This window comes from Excalfactoria chinensis, chromosome 16 (assembly GCF_039878825.1).
Source record: "Excalfactoria chinensis isolate bCotChi1 chromosome 16, bCotChi1.hap2, whole genome shotgun sequence".
Taxonomy (NCBI): Eukaryota; Metazoa; Chordata; class Aves; order Galliformes; family Phasianidae; genus Excalfactoria; species Excalfactoria chinensis.
The window spans coordinates 6,978,198-6,999,190 of NC_092840.1; the positions used below are offsets into that span (position 1 = coordinate 6,978,198).

The following is a 20,993-nucleotide window of genomic DNA, read 5'->3' on the forward strand; positions in this document are numbered from 1 at the left end:
CTATCTGAGAGTCATACAGCAAAGCTATGTCAACATTTCTATTTCAGTTCGTAGGGTATTTTTAAGGCCTGTGGAAACTTGGGTTCAGTTCACAGAAGCAAAGGTAACGTAATAAAAAGACAGTAAACGTCATTTAATCACTGAGATGAAAATAAAGTTAACTTATTTAATACCCTTATATTGAGCCTTACTTGCAGGAAATAATGATGTGTTTAGATGTTCTGAAGAGAAGCTTGGAGTCATTACTTAAGAAAACTTATGTTGAAATTTTGCCCAAACAAAGACTTTAGGACTTAGCTTTATAATTTAATTGCTTCTCCCCTCGGTAGTTACAAGGACACTGCCTGTAGTAGCAATTACTGAATGCCAACTGTTGATTTTTTTTTTTTGATTTTTTTTTTTTAATTGAAATTATGTGACCACAGATATTGAATAGGATCTCATTTCTTTTAAAAGCTTTGTTGGTCTACACTTAACACTGTTTATTTTTTTAATTCCCTTTGGCTCCAATTTTATATTTCAGCTCCGTATTCCCATCAGTATAGCACTGATGATTCAAGGTAGCTGTGTGTTTTCTTCTGTTTTTAGTACTTAGCCTGTTTTTACTTTCAAAGCAAGATGCATTGAGAAAAGCTGTTGTTTAGACATAGAAGATTTTTATATGTGTTATGGGTACACACTGCTTCGATTACTTCATCTGGTAATTGAGTTGGGATGATGTTCTTTAAAGAAATGCAAAGTAACTCTTTAAGGAATGCAACCAACCCAAACTTATGAGTGTCGTTAATGCGCACTTAACGTAAGTCTGCTTTAACTATACCAGAAAAATATAACATATGGTTAATAGCTTATTTACTTGTAGAAATATAATGCAACACTTAGAAGACCTTGTGTTGGACCATGAAGAGCAGCTGATCATTGTGAAATGTCTTGCAGACTAACATTGATAACATTGGTTTCCACAGTGTGTGCCTTCCTTGTTTATTAACTTCAGTACCAGTCCATATTTTGCCTAACTACAGAGAGGCAGTTGCTGCTGCTGGTACTGACAGGAATTTCTGATTTAAAACATATATATTTCTGTTAGCATTTTTAACGCTGAGCACTAGTTTGAATAGCCTTATATTTTTGCCTTGAATATCTGCTGGCACAAACACAAACTGTGAATATCAAGAATTGATCTGAATTACTGAAATTCTTACTGTTCAAATTATTGGCAGAAATAGCGAGAAATGGATGATTAGCTTGAAAATATTGGTCAAAAGAATGGGTTAAAAGGGTTTGCAACAATAAACAGAGAAACATGCAATTGATACATTCCACTAAGTTCATATGTAGTAGCATTTTAGAGCACTGAGAACATCAGGGATACTTGTTATAAAGAGGCATTATTTTGTACAGGTGTTTATTTTATGGCACTCTGAAGATTTAGTGAAAAATAGAAACTATTATTAAAATATCCTATTTGAATGAAAGCACAAACTACTGTTGTTGTTGTTTAAAACTTTTTCTTGGCCACAGAACTGTCTGTCTCTAGAATTCCAGGTTTAAATAATTTCATCCAACACTGCTAAGCAGGTTACAGTTATGGTAAAGGAGAATGATTTAGGAGGAACTCAATAATAAAAATGTTTAGGGATGGAATACAAGGCTGACTAGTAAGACTGATAGTATTGCTATGGTTGACTCTTTCAAGACTTTTGACTTTATACTTGCATCCCATTTTGAAGAACAAACAAGGCAGCAAAAATTCAATATGACTAATATTAAATTGATTAAAATGACTTTAATGAAGATTTTAAAGAGGAAGCTAATTGGGGAGCTATCACTGGGTGGATGTCTTTCTAATGGGGGCATGCATAAATCAGCATTTGGCTCTTTTTTCAGTTTGATGTTAGTGCCATGAAAGAAAACAGCAAATGATCACTGATTAAATTGTCAGATGGAAAACAAGATTGGGGAATTGACTGGGTAATGAGGAGGACGGGCTATTGATTCAAAATAATCACTTGGAAAACTAAGACCATGCCAACAATATATATTAGAAGGAATAGCCAAATGTGGTGGCATGTGGGAGTTGTTCCTAAGAAGTGATTCTGATCAAGGCTTGTGGGGTAGAGAGTAAAAATGGTAGAACCGGAGCTCCTGGTGTCAAAGACTTGATGCTATCCTTGCATTTATTTATAGAAGGAAATGGAACAGGAGCATTGTTGCTTCTCTTTTTTTTAGCTCTGGTATTTCCATCATTGCAGTACCATGTCCGCTGCCTGGAATTTGGGAAGAATATTAAGAAGTTAGATTTCAAAGAGCTGCAGTGCTAATTATAACGTGGGAAGCATACTGTACAGTGGAATATTCGAGAAGCTGTGTAGTTTTTCGAGGAGATATTGATAGATTTAATCGTCATCTATTAATGTCTACATGTCCTAGAACTCTGTTTAACACAGGGAAATTGAAAGTGGTACCATTGGAAGCTGCAGACTGAATTGCTTCAGTACTAGTTTGTAGAGGATGAATGCAAACAGGGAAGTGAAGGCTTTGATTTGCAGGTGAATGCCATGTGGAAGTCCATTCTAAACCTGCCTTTGTCATAGCCTTCCTATGTGATACTAAACAAAGTGTTTCAAGTGTTGGCAGGTAGCTTTATTTATTAAGTTAGTATTGCAGATGTGTTTTTATATGGAGTGCCTAAAGGGTAGCCCACAGAGGGAAAAGAGGTAGGAGCCTGAGCACAAGGTAGATCAAATTTTACATCTCTTAGAAGAATTATGCTGGGAAACCAGCTTCTTTCCTACATGACTGAGCAAGCACTAAGAAAGTCTTTCTCCTGCCTCACTTTTTGCAATAATTATAATAACAAAATTGAATGGAAAACATGAGGAATTGCTGTTAATAGCTCTTCACGTGTCAGGTTGGCAGAACCTTGCCAAAATAGCCCTAGGGCACAGAGCCAGCCTTTCTGTGCAGCTTACGTATGTGGATTTTGTAACCATAAGTGAATGCTAAAACATTAAAAACAGGGCTTATATGTGTAATGGAAAACTTAAAGTATGCTTGCTTTTCTTTCCTCTACCCTGGGAATTTGAAAAAAAAATGTCTTTTGCTGAGAAAAACAGCCTTAAAAGAGCTGCTGCGTATTTGTTTTTTAAGCAGCAGAAATAGCTCTTAGGTAGTTACTTTTCTGTATGTCGGATCATACAGGAGGAAAAATATCTCCAAAAGTATTTAGGGAAAAACTACATTAGTCTTGAGGGATGTTGGCATGATCATGTCTTTCCCCATCAAGTTGTCAGGTTTTAACTCGCTTCATTTTATGATGCAGAGCCAGTTGCTGTTTGAAAGGAGTTGGTAATAGCTCTCAGGTTATCAGAGAAACAAATCAAGATAGTGATCGAGTTTTAACCCAGCAAAGTCAATAGGTCCCTTCTGTTTTCGAAAGTAGTCATTCAAGCATGGTTATTCCATGAGTTTAAGTGTTAAATCTATAATATTTAGGCATGCTTTATAAGAAAGATGGAGAAGAAATAAAGCATAAATTATACATGTGGTTGTTTTATTTTTTTTCCATCTAAGAGGCAGAATGGGGGGAAAAAATCAGTTGATTAAAATATTAATATTAAATATCAGGATAATTTAATTGATATCGCTTTGATTTCCACACTGAAGTTCTTGGTTATAAATATCCACTGGGGAGTTATGTTCCTAGTTCCGAGGTGATAATTCAGCTCATGGTGTACGTGGGAAGCTTTGCTGCATTTGCAGAGGTGGTAGATTTCTAGTGAGACGTTAAAATGTAGTCCTTCCTGCGCAGCTCGTCGGTGGGCTGAGGAAGACTGAAAGTTCTCCTGGAAGAATAGAGGTGGGTATTCTCAGGGGTTGATAGGCGTTCTCTCCCAGTAAGTCCCAGTGCATTTCTGAGTCTAGCTGTAATGCCCAGCACGTAATGGCTATTGCGTGCGTATAGTAAGTGCATTACCTGTTCTGAAACCAGTACTGAGGCTGTTTTGCACAAGATGAATAACCTTTCCACAGAGGGAAAAAGGGTTTATGGTAGTACTGTCAGTCAGTGATGTGGTCAGCAGGCTCTTTTGTCTGAGAGCCAAAAGCTCCGTTTTCAACTTGCATCTTTTCCTCTCTGTTTCAGCAACATCAGTTCTGTTATTGTATCTCTGTACTCAAGCTTTTCTTTCTTTCTGCAGAGATTTTGAACTTCTTGTTTTGCTTTGCATTTCATGGCAGAACAACAAACCCAACAACCAAGAAAACAAACAAACAAAAAAGAACCAGACCAACAACAAACTAACCATACACCCCCAGTGAGTCGTTTTAAAAAGTACCCAGGGTACTTACCTTTTAGTCATTTTGGTCATGAAAAATATTCTGAAATACCTCTTCCCACTCTAGTCTGATGTGTAATTTCCAAGTTTTACCATAGCCCTTGGTACAGGTGTCTTGGAGGAGTAATTGCACTATCTGTTGTCAGCAGACTGCTGTGTAATGTAATTTAAATAGCATTTTGGTTTTCTCTTGTCACATTTTTCTAGCTGTGTATTGTTCTTATCTGTGTTTATAAATAAGTTATTTGTAACGAAGGCTATAAATTACTCTACCTAGCAAAGTCATTGTAAGTATGGTGTCATGCAGTGTGATTCAGGTAGATGATGGCTTTTCTCAATAGAATTTTTGATGTTATGCATCGATTTCTTGTTGGTTTTTTTTAATCTATTTTTGTTTTCTGTATTCACAATGTACTGAATTGAGTATATTGAATAAGCATTCAATGTAGTGTCTCAAGATTGGGCATTTGCTCTTAAAAGAAAAAATCATCTGTTACTTACTGAGAGGCATTTTATAATGCAGAAGACTCTTACAGTATGCACATGCTTAATTCTGCTCATTGTAGGGCCTTTTTTAGACACAAAATAAGAACAAAGGCATATTATTTTAAGGGAGAATTTCCAAGGACATAATAGACCTTACAGGAGGTTGGCCAAATTAAGATCTTTGTTCTATTTTGAGACACAGATAAAGGATTCATGCTGAGATAATTTCTGTCTGCAGATGATGTAATTCATATGAAACAATGACCTGTGTACTCTATGGGTAGAATCACTCTACTGCTTCAGCCAGGGATGTTCTAAAGGATCCAAGCTTCAATGGAGCCCTGAGCAAGGCAGCTCTGACATGCTGTGCTGCCTCTCACTCTGAGCACACATTAGATACAAAATTCTAGCCATCAACTTTTCAGTTTCAGAAGAATATAATTCACAACAAAAAATAGCAATGCAGTGATGCAGTGTCTTGGTGTGTTTAAGAAATGCATGGTGTTAATAGTTCTCTTTGACAATGCTGTGTGTTGACTTTTGTATCTGATTCATCTAGACTTTGATCTAGGGAGAGATTTATTTGTTTTATTGGCTACAAGAGTATACCGAGGAGTTAATAGGTAAGTGTTAGAGGTACAGGTGGTTAATAAGTGCAGTGTGATTTGTTTTGTTTATTGTCCAGATTAAAAAGCTAAATCAAGTGACTAGTTGTTATCTTGAGTTTTGAGAGGAAGACTCAAGTGTTGTGCTGTTATTATTGTAATCCACTGCTAAACACTTCAGTGTGTTGAGAAAATTGAACTTCATTATCCTCTACATTACTTTCTTGCATTGATTTAATTTGTTCTTAAGGTTTAATGAAGAAACTGGAAGAGGAGATAAATTTCAATTCATACCTTGCTACTGAAAAAATACCTAGGGAGCTTGAAAGTAAGAAGAAATCAGTATATTTCTTACAAAAGGCAATATCAGAGCCAGCTATGGGACAATCAGATCTCAGTGTGCTCGAAAGCAAGGTAAGTTGACCAGAGAGGCACTTAATTTCTGTTTCATAGTGTGCTCTAGAGTTTGTGCATATTGCCTATCTTGCATCCTGAAGAAGAGGTTTAATTCCCAAAGGAACCCCTCATCAGTTGTAAAAGAAGACGTGTTACTCACTAAATGCAAGCTCTTAGATGAGTAAAAAAGAAAAAAACACCAACAAAACCATAAAACCCACCATATCCTTAAATGCTATTTAGAAAATTGTGTTAGCAATTTGCTATAGTGTGAGCAGAGATATTAGTTCAGCATTAAAGGTTTGATTTTCATTTATTTATTTATTTTTCTTCAGTTTAAGCTTATTTTAAACTCTCACATCAAGGGAGTTTATACCAATATAAGAAGAGTGCTTATGACACGGCAAACAAAGCTTTATGTTAAATATTAGTTTTCTAAGTATGTAGCTATTACTCAGAATAATGTTAGGGTAATGTCCTGCGCTGTACCTGGACCTTGTTTTGACTTCATTAGATTTTAGCATATATTTACACTGCTTGCTTATCAGCAGTCATCTAGTTAGCAGAGAATTAAAGGAAGGTTGCTAGGGCTGTGGTTTCCATGGCTGATGAGAGTCCCAGTGTAGCATTAAGTCAGAACTGAGGTAGCTGGAATCAATGTGCTGGTGTAGATGTTTATTAGTTTCCAGATGCAGTGGGCTTTAAAGTTTCTGCTAAAATGAAGATCAACAATTTCAGCCTATGGACAGCCAGGTGCATTTTTATGGCAACCGAAGGAGGGTACCACAGAGATCATAGAGTCATGCAGTGTGTTGGCTGTGACTCTTAAAAGCACTGGTAAAACTTGTTATCACCTAGTTTTTATCTGCTCCTCTTTAGAAGTCTGATGAATGGTTAAGTGAAAAGAAATGTTTGTAATGTTGATAAAAGCACACTGTCACAAAGTATATGATGACATCAATCTTTTCTGTCTATATGTACCAATTTGCTGTTATTCTGGGTTTTTTTTCTGTCCATGTATACCAGTTTACTTCATTTTCAGGGCAAATGTCATGCTCCTGCCTTATCATAAAGGCACAGAACTGGAAGTAAAAAACCCAGCCTCTTCCTGGCCAGTACTGAGTAACTCACTGAGTTTTTTGTGTTCTTTTCTTTCCTCTATTTCAAAAACAGGGTTAGCAATATTTCCTTGTAATTGGGCTGTTAATCTGGTTTGTAAAGGATTTAGTTCTTGGATAAGACAAAGAAATAAAGCTCTGTTTCCTCTCTTTTTTTGGCTCTGTTTTGCAGATAAATGAAGTAAATGCACAAATAAATCAGCTTATTGAGAAAAGAATGATGAAATATGAGCCAATTGATAGTAAATTTTCCATGTATCGCCAACAGGTAAGGAAGAACAAAACAGTTTTTTAGAAAGAACCAGTGGAGCTATTTCAGTCACTGTTGTATGTACTGACTATTTTCTTTAATCTATTAAAGCAAAAATCTGTAGAAATAAATGGTAACGTGAGACAAAAAACTAAACAAATGGCATGCTTAAGGCTCATCAAACAATTGCTTTCAGTCATGCTAGTGAGTCTGTCAGTTGCTGTCTGAGGTGTTGCCTGTCAGCTGCACCACAGGAACCCTGGAAGAATCACTTGGAAAGAGCTATTTTGGTAAATCTCTAGCTGTGGACAGTCTTACAAGGCAGCACATGTGCTGGATGCATAGCTCCCTTTCAGTCATAGCACTCACTTGTGTTTGACCACATGCTGTTTTTCCTTTTACATCTGTTAAGGAGGCATTCTTTGATTATTATTATTTTTTTAATATATATATTTTTCTCATCCTGAGGCTATAAAAAAGTTTCTCTGTAAAAGAAGCTGTGTGGTCTAGCCTTAGTAAACTCAAAAGTTATAAAATGGATTTCAGAGACTTTTACAGCTCACACAGAAACATATGTGGTTTCTAGCTGACCTGTATAGCTGCTGATTTTATTCAGGATTTCTGTAATGGTATTTATGTTGATGGCTTAAAAAATAAAAAGGCGTAGGTAAAATATATCAGTGGTAGTTCAATCACATATAAAATATGTGAAATATGCCTGGTGCATAATGGGCTGGTACCCAAAACCAGTTGGCTGGTGATATAACTGTGCTCAGTGGAGGAGCTTGGAGTTCAGATTGCTGCTGTGAGTTGAAGGCATACAGTGGTCTTTGCTTTGTTCTTCGGAGGACTTGCTTCTGTTTCACAAGAAGAATCGTGGATATTGCACTAGAATTTGTCACTGCAGACATCTCATGGATCAAAGAGCTGAGCTGACCCCAGCAGAACTCTGTTAGCTGATTTTAGTAATAAAGCTGCTCCTCTAAACACAGCAAGAGAAACCCATTCTGTTCTGCTTTAGTTTCACTAAAGTTTTTCCTTTCATATGAAGTAACCAACAACGCATCCAAGTTCCGGTGCATACATATACATTCCTGTGTTGTGATATGTAAAAATATACTTTAGCAAGATAAAAAATGCTTTCTTTTTCTCAACTAATGTGTATTTATGTTCCTTAATCTCTTAACTTTATTAAATGTAGGTACTAGTAAATATTCTGCCAGGTACAAAACATTGTTTTTTTAAATGCTTTATCTTCTAGACTGAAAAAAATAATGGAACAGTCTATAATTACAGTATTTCTGTACTTTTCTGCTTTGTTCATTGTCTTTGAGCTATTTGCCAAGATTTAGAGGCTAGGTTCTGCTTAGTATAACATATTTCTGTAGGCTGGAGTAGGTTGGAGTTATAAAAATCTGTATTATGACATTTGTGAAATCTTGGATGCCGTTCCAGTTAAACCATGTTGATGCGTCTTACATATGCACAAAAAGGGACTAAGTAGATTAAATGGAGCACCCAAAATGCATACCTTTTCTTCAGTAGCAATGAAAAAGAAGGTGAAGAAACATATACGTAAAATGCATCAACATGAATCTGAGAAACAAAGAGACATGACTGAAATCTCAGCCATACTGGAGGAAGCTCAGAATTGGCAATCAAGTTTATAGAAGCTGTGGTTTAACCCACTGTATAGTTGTGTAATCAATGTCTTTTTCTTTGCAAAGAAATGTGCTCACAATTTGTAATGAAAATGAGTTTTCTACAGTTAAGATGTGATTTTGGTGGTGCCATGCCTGAAGTTTGCGTGGTTTTATTTTATTAATCATTAAACAAGGCTAAGCAAACACAGTTTTTACTTCAGGCATCCATGTATATTTCTAATGTTCATTCAGGCATCCATAATTTCCCGGAAGAAGGAAGCCAAGGCAGAAGAACTTCAGGCTGCTAAAGAAGAGATGTCTAGCACAGAAAAGCAGATGATACAGAAGACAAACCAGGCCCATGAGTTAGATGGCTCAGAAGTTCTGAAGGGGGATGAGGTATGTGATGTAACATTGTGTATGAGGAAGATTGGAGTTTCCTTTTACTCTCACATTGCCATAACTGCTTCTGCAGTGTCTTATCCATTATTATTATCATGGTGTCAAAGTACATGGCCTCAGCATTGCAGCAGGCTGGGTTCTGCTTTTCTTATCCACGGTAAATCAAAATTGAATAACAAACAATGTATTTGAAGATGATTTGGAAGTGCAGATAGTATAATGTTTTCCAATGCTTTCAAATGTTTTCTGGTATTTAACAGCGCTTTTTAAAATACTTGATTTTATATCTATGTTCAAATTACTAATTTCAATTATTCACATTCAACTTAATAGGTTTCAAAGCATATGAGGGCTTATTGTTGGGCTGTTCTAACATTCCAGAGCTTTGAGTCAAAATAATGTCAATATAATCACAATGGAATGATGATAAATAACTTCAACCAACTATAAAAGTCAGCAAGACTAATGGGGGGGGCTTAGGACTTCAAGTGATAAGTCATGTTAACCAGTTTTTTTTTAGTCAGCGTATAATAAGTCCTTACTATCTGATAATAAAGCATAGGAGCAGCATTTATCAGAAATGGGCCTAATACTTCTATACTTATTACCCGCAAAACCTTTTACTTCAAAAATATTTTTTGTAGACCACCTGAAGTTTATCTGTAACACAGAGTCACAGTCATCTTATCTCAGGCAAAATTACATTTGAAGCTGTGCTTACCAAAGAAGCTTTTTCTTCAGAAGATGGCCAAGAACAAAGCTGCTGCGGCTGGGCAGCGGCTCATCAGCAAAATTAATTGGCTGTTCTTAAGAGAATATTTTTTCTCAGTTTAGAAGAAGTCTGCTAAGTGTACTTGTAGGCACATTCCCTAAGGAAGACATAGCTGTATCACACTCTGAATTAGTACATATCCTGCTTTCAACTAGGATAGAGTTCATTTTCTTCCTAGAAGCTGGCAAGCTGCTGTGTTTTGGATTTTGGATGAGAATAATGTTAATAACACACTGATGTTTTAGTTGTTGCTGTCTTAATTTGCACTGCCATAACTTTATCAAGAGTAATACTCTTTGCTTTCTTTTTCTTTGTCTGTTTCTGTGCTTTTTTTACATACTGCTCAATACAGTCAACGCCCTTTGTAGAAGGAACTCCCTTCCTGATCCCATAGGATGTGCCTGCTCCACAAAAATCAGTTTTCTTTTAAAGGAGTCTTACAGAGTAAATGAAGTATGGGAAGTGTGTATGTGTACACTCATGCATGAAGTCTTCCTATGTAATATGGAATGCATGCTTGTTTCTTGCACCTTCTTGTCTGTTTCCCATTCTGTAATCATAGATAAAAACCAAAGGTGGAAGCAATGACAGAACAGACTTAATGTCCAGTTATGTTTAGAGCAACGAGTATCCCTTGCTTCCAGTGAAATTAACTCATGCTACAAGGCTTGAGTAATGATTTGAAGAATTAAGCTGCAGCTTTCTCTTACCATGATGTACCACAGGCATTCATGGTGTTCCATTTAGCAGTAATAACAAGACCACTGGATTAGACTTCTTTCCACCTCAGTTCTTCATCCTTAGTGAAAGCTTGGCTAGAATCTTTGACAGCTTTCAAAACAAAAATAGAAAGCAGACAATCTGTGTTGCTGTGATGGGAGAGAAATGTTTAATTAATCGACAAGAATGCATTACAGAGACAGCAACATATGCTTTACATTATCTGTAAATACACTGTAAGGTAAGAAATAATAGATGTTCTGAGTGGGGACAACATACTCTGATCAATAGTAACTTAAGCAGAGCAGGGTAGGAGGGAAGCAGTTAGTTAAGAGACTTGGTAATGAAAATTTCAAGTTAATAGTCTGCCATAAGGAAAGAGGCTGAAGACAGAAAAGAGATGTTACCTGTTTTGAACATAACCTTCATTCCTTTTGTTCAAATCTGTTCTATGCTTGATTTTCACAATATTTTCAAGTCTTCATGTTGATGAGTGCAGAACAAATGATGGAGCGCTTTGGGTAAAATATCAGCTTCCAGTAAGGAGTTGTTTGCATTTTCATAGGAACCATTTCCTGTTTTGTGAAATACTTTCTGTATGTTGGCCCAAGGAAGGAAGCCAGCATTATACAATCAGTGTTCTGTTCCTGTTTATTAGTTCATTAGGTATGTTGTGTGTGTGTGTATGTGTTTGTATGTGTGTATATATATGTGTGTGGTTGTTGGGGAAGAGGTGATGAAATAAAAGTGAAGGGAGCAGGTTATCTTTCATCAGTATGTCTCACCTAAACTGTAGATTTGTTTCTGGTATGGTATGCCTTTATATTGGCATTCTATGCTCTATTACTCCAGCTTTGAGCCAGTACTAAAGGAAATCTTGATTAATGTAATGGTGGGTCACTACTGCAATACATATGTTCAGTGAGGACAGGAAGAGCTTGTAGAGAATCAACCTTTGTGTTCCGCTCTTTGACAACTGAGAGCTTCTTTTATACCTTCTTGTTGCAGTCCCACACAGTTTGCATTTCTTTCCTTCATTTCCAGAAGAGGAGGAAATGTTGTTTTTGTGGGTTTTTTTTGTTTTTTTGTTTCTTTTATCAAATAGTTTTGATGTCTTAAGTTATAACAGGCTTTTAAGGCTGCCACATCTAACTTATCTAAATGCTACTGTAAAATAATATTTTCTATGCTCACTATTTCTCAGCTTTGTGTCTACCTTGGCTGTATCCTCTTACATCATAACACTCACAAGAAGTCAAAGAATTAGTGCCTTCCTAGCCTGAATTCTCATACCAGGATTCAAATCTTCAGCTGAGGTCTTCTTAGCACTTCGTTCACCAAAAGGTCAATCCTGGCTTATGTTTGTAGGTGCTAGTGTTTTACTTTACGTTAGAGCATTCCAGTTGGTTCGAAGGTTGCGCAGCTACACAGAGTGTAGAAGAAGCAGCAGGGAATAACCAACCCATTTACATCAAACTCAGAAAAGGTAGGAATAAATTGTCTGCTCCAATGATTATGAAATCTTTTTAAGCACTTCAAACAAAGCACAATGGACGTGGGGCAAAGCTGGCAGGCTCCTCGCTGCAGCTGTCAGATCCTGAAAATTAGGGAATCAAATGTTGACACTTAGAAGGCTGGATGGTTCAATTACAAGTGATCCTAGGTAAAGCCATGATATTTTTAGCTCTTTACACAACACATTGTACTTTTCAGAGTTCAGTATAGGGCCCCAAGAGCCTAGACTTTCCTAAGGTTTCAGGATAGAATAATATCATGGCTGTGCTTAGCTACAGTTGTTAATGTTTTTGAGAATGTGGTATAGATGGTCTTATCCATTTGTCAGCAGGTACGTGTGTGTTAACTTACATAAGGAGTTCAGTTTTTTCATACAGATGTCTACCATGCCTAATTGCACCCTGGTAAAATGATAAAAAAGAAGATTGATGTGCTTTGAAAATAGAGGCAGCAGGGATTTGGGCTGTTGATCTTGTCACTTTTCCTCTAAAATGGTTGATTCAATCTGCATCTACAAGGAACAGTTACCAAGCCCTGAGCTACGGAGGCAGATTTCTTAAGAAATGTTTAAGGAATTCACTACTTGTCCATGAATTGGTTTAAGTCAGGACCCAGAATAAATCATCCAGCAGGTTTATGATCTTTTCATTAAGGTTCTTGGTACAGTTAAATTGCTGTCTGTCAAAGGCACCTTAAGCGTGGAACTGGGAGAGTGGATGGCAGTGAAGTTGTGAGGACAAAAGCAGCAACTCTGTAGGATTCTTAGAGAAGCCAGAAGCTTTTTGCTGTAAGAAGTGAACCATCATTTAAGCCAAATGTATGCAGTGATTCAGACATAAAATATAGCTTCACAGAACTGAACGCTCTTTCAGCACCCACTGGCATGAATAAATCATCAGTTTTATTGATCTTTGCATTGTCAGTGATAACTGAAAATGGTTTTTCATTAAAAATATTCTGATTGGTCCAGCTTCTTAGTAATGGATAGTAATAACCAGGAGCAAGCACTCCTAGAAGAGAAATCCTACTCAGTGCTAATGAAGAATTTTCCTGACTGAGCTGTCTAGCAGGCAGGTTGTAGGATACCTTCTTTTCATTTGGTTGGGGTGATAACAGCTGGCTCTGTGAGAAGTTTTCCCCTCCGTTATATGAGTTATTAACCATATCCAACAATGGCAGTACCAGCTCAGTTTTAAAGCCTCTTAAAAGGAGTTTTATTGAAAACACATCGCGATCAGGAACTTTTCTGATCTGAATGTTAATGTTTTGGATGGTCTGTATCCCATTAATTGGTCTAGTTAAAAAAAAAATAAAGCATCTGCTCCTTAATTCTTAATAGAAACAGAAACAGTCAGCAAACATTTTCTGCAATTACTGTGGTTATGCAAATAATTTCATCAACAAAACTTTGAAACCTTTAGATTCTGTATTTTCAGAAGAAAAACTTCTTCACAATTAATACTTGATTTTTCTGTAGTAATTTCTTGTGAAAAATATTTTGATTAATATAATCAAATTGATATGGTAATCCACAAAGCAGCATTTTATAAGGTTGACACAAAAGTAAGCAATTAATCCGGGATTTGTTCTTTTTGGTAGACAAGCTTATCCATTTTTCTCCTTCAGTGATAATCTTACACTAAGAACCTTGTGAAAATTTCATACTGGGGGAAATTAGGTTTTCAGGAGGCTAAAGGGAGGATTTAGGAGTAAGCATGAGAGGAGCTGGGCTTTGATCCCACTGCAGCCATGCATTTCCTGGGGAAGGGGGCAAGCAGTGAGACTTGGGATGGTTCTGAAGAAGTGTAAAGTACTGGCACAGGTGGGTTTTTCAATAGAAATGGAACACAGTACAAGAAATATGCCCAGGGATGCGAGCTGCCTGCATGCTATGGGACCTTATAAGAGATATCAAAGTCCTGCTTTCATTCACTTTGCTTCATGGTCTAGATTCCATGCTTTTTAAGTTACAGTCTCCCATAAAAATAGCTCAGTGGAAAAGCATAATCTTTCTTTGCTTTCATTTGGATCATTTTTATATCTCAGGGGGCTCTGGCTCGGCCAGCAAATGAGCCCACAGGCTTGTTTACTTTAACTGCTAAGTCAGTGCCAGCATTTGGTTCTTGTCCAGTCATTTAATCTTCGAAGCTTAAATAACTATTTGTGTTAGAGTGCTTGAGAAAGGAAAGCTTGCTGGTGGACATAACCTTGAATGGTGCACTACTGTGAGTGCTGACGGATCCATGGGAACTCTGTAGGTTGAGCCTGCTGTTTGTGTGCAGGGAGCGGCTGACCTTGTCTATGGGAAAATGCTGTTGGTCAAAAATGGATTCCTCTTGAGTGGTTAACTTTAAAGTGATGTGGCTAGACAGTTTTTCTTCCTTCAGTTCTTCATAGTGTTTAAATACCTTCTGCAGCAGAAAAATCCAATCTTGTATAGCATTATAAGGGCTTGATTTTTATTCATCTCTCTATATATAGATGGGAGCATAAGATGCACAAAGCTTCGGAAGCCGTGCTTGCAGAAATGAAGGCACTGAGATTTTGCAAGAGGCTTATTTATAGTTTTCGGAAATCTACAGCATGATTCTCAACTTTTAGACTGGAGAAACCAAGTTGTGCCAGAAGATCCCTACCAGCTGCTGATTTAACTGGAGCTAAGCCTAGCAGTTCCAGCTCTGAATTTGGCTCTGCATCTAAGGAAGGCTTCAGTTAGTGAGATTTTCAGGGGCTAATCTGTGCTGCATTTGCAGAAGGTGAATTCTTTTGAAACTTGTGCCAAACTGTTGATTGATTTCTACAGATACGGTCACTTTGCTGCTGCTGTTCATACCATTTCACCTCATTGATGGCAAAAATAATTAACAATCATGAAAACTTGTTAGCTTTTAAGAATCACAGAATCACAGAAGGTTCACAGAAGAAGCCAGAGATTGTGATGAAAGATAGAAGTCTGTCTCCTAAAGGGAATGTATTTCACTGGACAGTATGAGCAGCTTGTTTGCTTTGGATGAAACTTCTATTATACAGACTTAACTTAATCAACTAATAACAGAACATTGGTGGAATCGGTTCTTTAATCAACAAAATCCTTTGACTTCCATTGTAAAATACATTATGCTTCGAATATTGAGTATGCAAATACTCTACCTCCCACACAAGCTATTTTCAAGACCTTAAAAGTAGTTGTAAAAGTGAAGAGAATCATAGTTTGCTTTTCATCCTGGAGTGAACTGACAGAAGATTATTCAGATTGGATTGGTGGATGTGGTCACACAATAAATTTCATCCCTTACAATGCACTTTACTGTATTCCACTGATCAGATGAAACCTTTCTGGATCTACTCCATCAAGACGAGGACTGTTTCTCTTAAATAACTGGAGAGATGCTATTTATGCTCTATAATGTATTGAAAGTCACAGAAAAGTTGGTGTTATCTAAGCAATACTGAAAGAAAATAAGTCTTGTCTGTTAGCTAGGTGGGTATATGTGAATTTGCTGTGAAAAATAGCTCACTCAGGTAATATTATAGTAAGTGTGCCAGTAATATAACAATGACAGTATGACTGTAAGAGGACTGCCTCTGCTGCACAGTGCTGTGGATTAGGTGACCTTGTCTATCCTTGTCCTAGGTAGCGCATACAATGTAAAATGGTATTCCAAATCACACATAGTCCAATCTGCATAGAGCACATTGAGTAATTTGTGGGTTTGTTCTTTCACCAAAAACGTTTATAGCTTTTGGCTTTAAAAATAGTTGTGGAGCATAGCAAGAGAGAAGCAGCTTTGGCCTAGATATTGCACAGGATGGCAGATGAACAGGGTTGATTTCATTTTGGGCATTTTGCCCAGGAGACTTTTTATAGAACATACAGTTACTCTGGGGGTTCTTAAGCTGTGGTCGCAATGGTTTTTTGCATCCCTTCTTTAAGAGGGAAAGTGGTGTAATTTTGCAAAAAAGAAAAAACAAAAAAAAAAGTAAAATTTAAAATCCAAGTTCTGTTATGTTTGAGTTTTAAACTCGAGGTGGTGGGGCTCCCGTTTCCTCCTGCTCCTGTCGTTTGTTCTCTCTGCATGCACTGAACACTCCTGCGAGGAACACTCTGAAGCCTGTTCTTGCTGCATCTACTCTAATAAATGTTATTTGTTTTCCATCGTTGGATCTGAGTGCATTTCAGAGCTGTGACTGGCAGCTCCGAGAGCTCTGCCTGTTTGACAGATGGAAAACATTCAGGCAAAGAAAAACACGACATGTTTGTTTCAGCACCTGATTTTTCATCTTGCAAATAAAGCACGCGTGGATTCCAATGTAATTTAGCTGCAAGGATGTGAACTATTTTGCTTAGTATTCAGTATAACTATAAATTCCCCAATTCTTCCAGATTTGGGTGAAACATTTTGCAAACATTAATTAGTTTTCTGACTGTCCAATGGTGGTAAGTAGAACTGAAGGGTCTTCCTATGGCAAATGGTTGAGCTGGGATAAAGCAATGGAGATGGATTTCTTATCTCACACAGTAAGCATACGCTGCTGAAAGTAAATAGACTCTGGGAATCCTCAACTTCAGTCCTCTGTTTTAAACACTTAACCTTCAGCATGCAGTCCAAATAGGATATTTATGTTTTATAGAGGATCAGTCCATGATGAGAGCGTGCCCTTTTTCACTTTAAGTTGAATGATAGATACTTCTGTTCTCTCACTGCAGCTTAAACACTATGTTAATAAGCTCCGGAGCAAGAACACAGTATATAAAAGGAAGCGACTGGAAATAGCAGAAATTACAGCTGAGTATGGCATCCTCCAGAGGACAGAAGAACTCCTAAAACAGCGGCACGAGGCTATTCAGCAGCAGTTGGTAACAGGCACTTAATAGCCCTACAGTCCACCACCCTTTCTTCCCTGATAACTAGCCATATAATAAGGTGGATGCCATTTGGTTGTTTTCTAATGCACACCATCCTACTGTTAATTAGCGAAAGAGTCGTTAGGGAACAAAATCTCTTTGACTGTGCTAAGCTGCTGTACTTCATGTTCAGCAACTGTTTTTTACAGGAAGTCATGAATGTTCTGCAATTTCTGTTTAGAATGAGGGGCTTGACCCTGCTTTCTGAAGTCAGTGGTAGATCTTCACTAACTCCAGTTAGAATAGGGCTGCATTCTTATGTTAGGGTTTTTTCCCCTCGTATCAAATGAACCCTTACGCATTACACACTGTCAGGGTGTATGCTGCTGCAAACATCTGCAAAATGCTCCCATCATAGTAGCAGCAGCTCCTTGTAGAGACAGATGTTTTCTTAAACATACGCTTGTAGAAGATTTTTGAGGATAATTGACTTTGGTGTTCATGGATAGATGGCAGTTTTAAGAATGAGTGCTTTGCAAATTGCAAATCAACGCCTGGCTTTCAGCTTACTGAAAAAATAACCTCCTTTCATTACATCAGCACTTAATTTAGTATAAATTTTATGTACCGTAATGCAAGGATGTTGTAATCTGGCATTAATATTGCTGTAATTAATGCAGTGTTTCTTCAGTTTAGCTTGACGGTTGCTTATGAGAGATCAGCTACCTTGCATCTTCTGATGAAGCATCTGGATATCACATATTGAGCTCCTTCACAGCCTGACCTAAAGCCCATTTCACATTGTTGAAACTTCCTGTTAATTTCATTGGGCATTAGATGACAGAATAGTGATGTACTACAGGAAGTTGTTACTAGCTTGCTGTACAGGCACGAGAGGAAAAGTTTGTTGTGGCAACTACATTACTAATCGCCTTTAAAATAAATGGGTTGCAGTACTTTTTCACTTTCTTACAGTATTTCATCTTTATGAAGTAATTTGCTCGGTTAATTAATGGACTCACATTCAGCATTTATTTTGTGTCTGCAGCAAGCTATTGAAGACAAGAAGGGTATTTCTGGATACAGTTACACTCAGGAGGAGCTGGAAAGAGTATCTGCAGTGAAGAGTGAAGTGGATGGAATGAAAGGCCAAACGCTAGACAACATGTCTGAAATGGTGATGTCTGTCTTTAGCTGTTTTACTGCCTCCGTTTCGATATCTGCTTCCTCACAGTATAAAACCAAGTTGAATATTTTGGTTGGGTTTTTCACTTTTAATATAGATTAATATAGAAAAATAGATACTTTCAAAGAGTGCAGATAACAAGCTTTGTCTGGTTTTTTTGGTCTATTTTTGACTATTTTTGCCTGCTATTTGATTAGATGAATTGCTTGACTCTTTTACAGCATCATTTTATAAAACGCATGTAAATCACTGGGGTTAAGTATTCATTTAAAAATAGTTTATTTGTCTGAAGAACTAAATGTTATTTCTTCTCTTTAGCTTAATTTTCAGCTGTCCTTAGATCTGTGGTGTTTTAACTTACCATGTAGCCATAGAAGCAAAATATTATAAAGAAGCCAAAAGCCAAATAACATTCTTTAAAATCATTAGGGCACTTTAAAAATAAAGTGGTAGAATCAAAACAGGATGAATCTCAAATAGAAAGATGGGCAGAATTTGAATTTTCAGCATAAATATTTTGAAGTGATTATTTTTTAGCAAGTTCAAACTTTATTTCACCTATGCAGGGCTTTTTTTGGTTGGTTTATTCAAACATCTCTTCTGCCACTCCAACTCTGTGCAGTTCCTTTGTTTTCCCCTCTCCTGAAGCCATTCAGGCATCTGGCAGATGGGTCTGCTGGTCTTGTCTGTGGTGTTCTGTTAAACACTGGGATCAGAATTGGTCTGGTAATGATCTTGGTGTGGTAATGATCTCAGTGCAACACAGGCTCTTTCCCTTTGTTAATTAGTTCTGCACTTAAGTAATATACAGTTCAGTCTTCTTTTGTCACACTTTTTTTTTCTCTGCATAATTTTGTTTTCAACTCTTTTCACAATCCTAATAACACAGATGTATTAATACCATAATATCAGTGTGTAACATTTTGTTCCTCTTTCAGGTAAAGAAATTAAATGCTATGGTGGCAGAGAAGAAGTCAAGCCTAGCTCCTGTCATCAAAGAACTGAGACAGCTGCGTCAAAAGTGCCAGGTTGGTAGAAACACTTCAGAATACTTTGAACAGTGCTTGTGGATGAAATAGGGTAGGCAGCAGGCAGACGTTGGGGGGCAGTCCTCTGTTTGGCTCTGCACGTTTCTCCATGCAGTCAAGTGCTACAGTTAGAGCTGGAGTTCATTGTACCTATAGATTTTAGGCACATATATTAATACACATTGCCCTTGAGTTATTTGCACCTTTGTGGCTGAGGATGTACAATGTGTAGGAGCCGAGACAGTGCAAAAATATGAGTCAGAATATGGTTAGTTTAAGTTTGTTTTCATTTACCAGACACCTAAATGCTTCAAGTACTGCGAATCTCCAGTGTCTCATCAACTTTATTTAATTGGATGTTTTGTTTTATGTCATATTTTTTTTTCAGTCTTGAAGTAGGTTTATTTTAATGCACTAAACCTTCCTCTCGTTCTTCAAAATTAAGGTCAAATTCACAAATGAGCACAACTCACAGAGCTCTGTTGAGCTGTGTAAGGATGTAATCAGCTCTGGAGGAAAGCTGGAAATAGAATAAGTAAGGAATGATTTTCAACAAGCAACAAGTAAAAGACTGGAATTGCTAAAAGCTAAATCACACTGAGACTGTGTCCCTTATAGTAATTAAGAATCAAAACAAGGAAGGCCTATAGTGATAATTAATAAAAATCGTGGTTCAAAATCACAGCAAAGTTAACTTTCAAATTAGTTTCAAAGCTTTTTGTGCTTCTCAGCACTGGTGATCTCAAATAACTCTCTCTTTTTTAAAATAGATCAGAAGTAAATTTCATCCCAATGGCTGTGTGCATTGATCTAAGTCCTATATTAGTCCATTGGAATGACAGATTTATCCATCTGTTTTCCAAATTTCACAGACAGCTGAAGAAGTCATTCAGGTCCACAGCTGCTGTAAGTTGGCTCATTGACACAGAAGTAAATTGAGCTATCCCTTTATCAACTAAATTTCCAGAAAACTTATTTTTAATAGTTCTATTTAAAGTGTCAGTAAGTGAAATCCAGCTAAGCCATTTGTTGCGTGCAGCTAAAAAGCAAAGCTGTTTTTTCATTGGTAGCAAGTATATTAATCCCTTCTTAATCTCCAATTTCATCATTATTTTACATTTTTCTTGCAAGTGCTGCCCTGATGATCTACCGTGTTAAAGCTGTGGCTGCAAAGAGGAAATTTGCACGCTGTGTTGTGGTGTATACAGCTTGTTCACCACTATGCAGCCTTACTGCATGTGTGTAACAGTACCCACCTGCCTGCTGTGTTTACATAAGTGTCAGGGAGCGTGCCAGTAGCTGAGGTTGATGTGTGAGACCAACGAGAGCCTGCTTGAATGTCACATGTCAGTCAATAGGAGATTTCATTTATGTACCCTTCTGCCCTTTTCACATAAGGAATTAACTCAAGAATGTGATGAGAAAAAAATCCAGTATGACAGCTGTGCAGCAGGGTTAGAGAGCAACCGTTCCACACTGGAACAGGTAAGATGGTGGCTTGGTCATGCAGGTTAGTAAATGCTGTGCAATGCATTGCTCATTATGGTTCAGTACTTTCCCTGCCTTCCCTCTGGATATGGAAGCTGTAGGTTCACTTCAGGTGGCAGTGAGTCAGTGGTGATCCACAACTATGCAAACCATGCCAGAAGCTGCTGTGGACTAGCTGTGGTCCCACACACTTCCTGTTCT

At 37.3% G+C, this 20,993-nt stretch overlaps 1 protein-coding gene across 1 annotated transcript in view; it reads left to right on the forward strand.

Annotated features, from left to right (window-relative positions):
• The window catches only part of IFT81 (intraflagellar transport 81), a 36,877-nt gene that overhangs the window by 8,798 nt on the left and 7,086 nt on the right, over window positions 1-20,993 (forward strand). Inside the window, exons 8-14 of the mRNA XM_072350913.1 lie at window positions 5,679-5,842; window positions 7,115-7,210; window positions 9,088-9,234; window positions 16,953-17,102; window positions 18,139-18,267; window positions 19,215-19,304; window positions 20,703-20,789. Of these exons, the coding sequence (XP_072207014.1) occupies window positions 5,679-5,842; window positions 7,115-7,210; window positions 9,088-9,234; window positions 16,953-17,102; window positions 18,139-18,267; window positions 19,215-19,304; window positions 20,703-20,789 (863 nt within the window). The remainder of the gene's footprint in view (window positions 1-5,678; window positions 5,843-7,114; window positions 7,211-9,087; window positions 9,235-16,952; window positions 17,103-18,138; window positions 18,268-19,214; window positions 19,305-20,702; window positions 20,790-20,993) is intronic.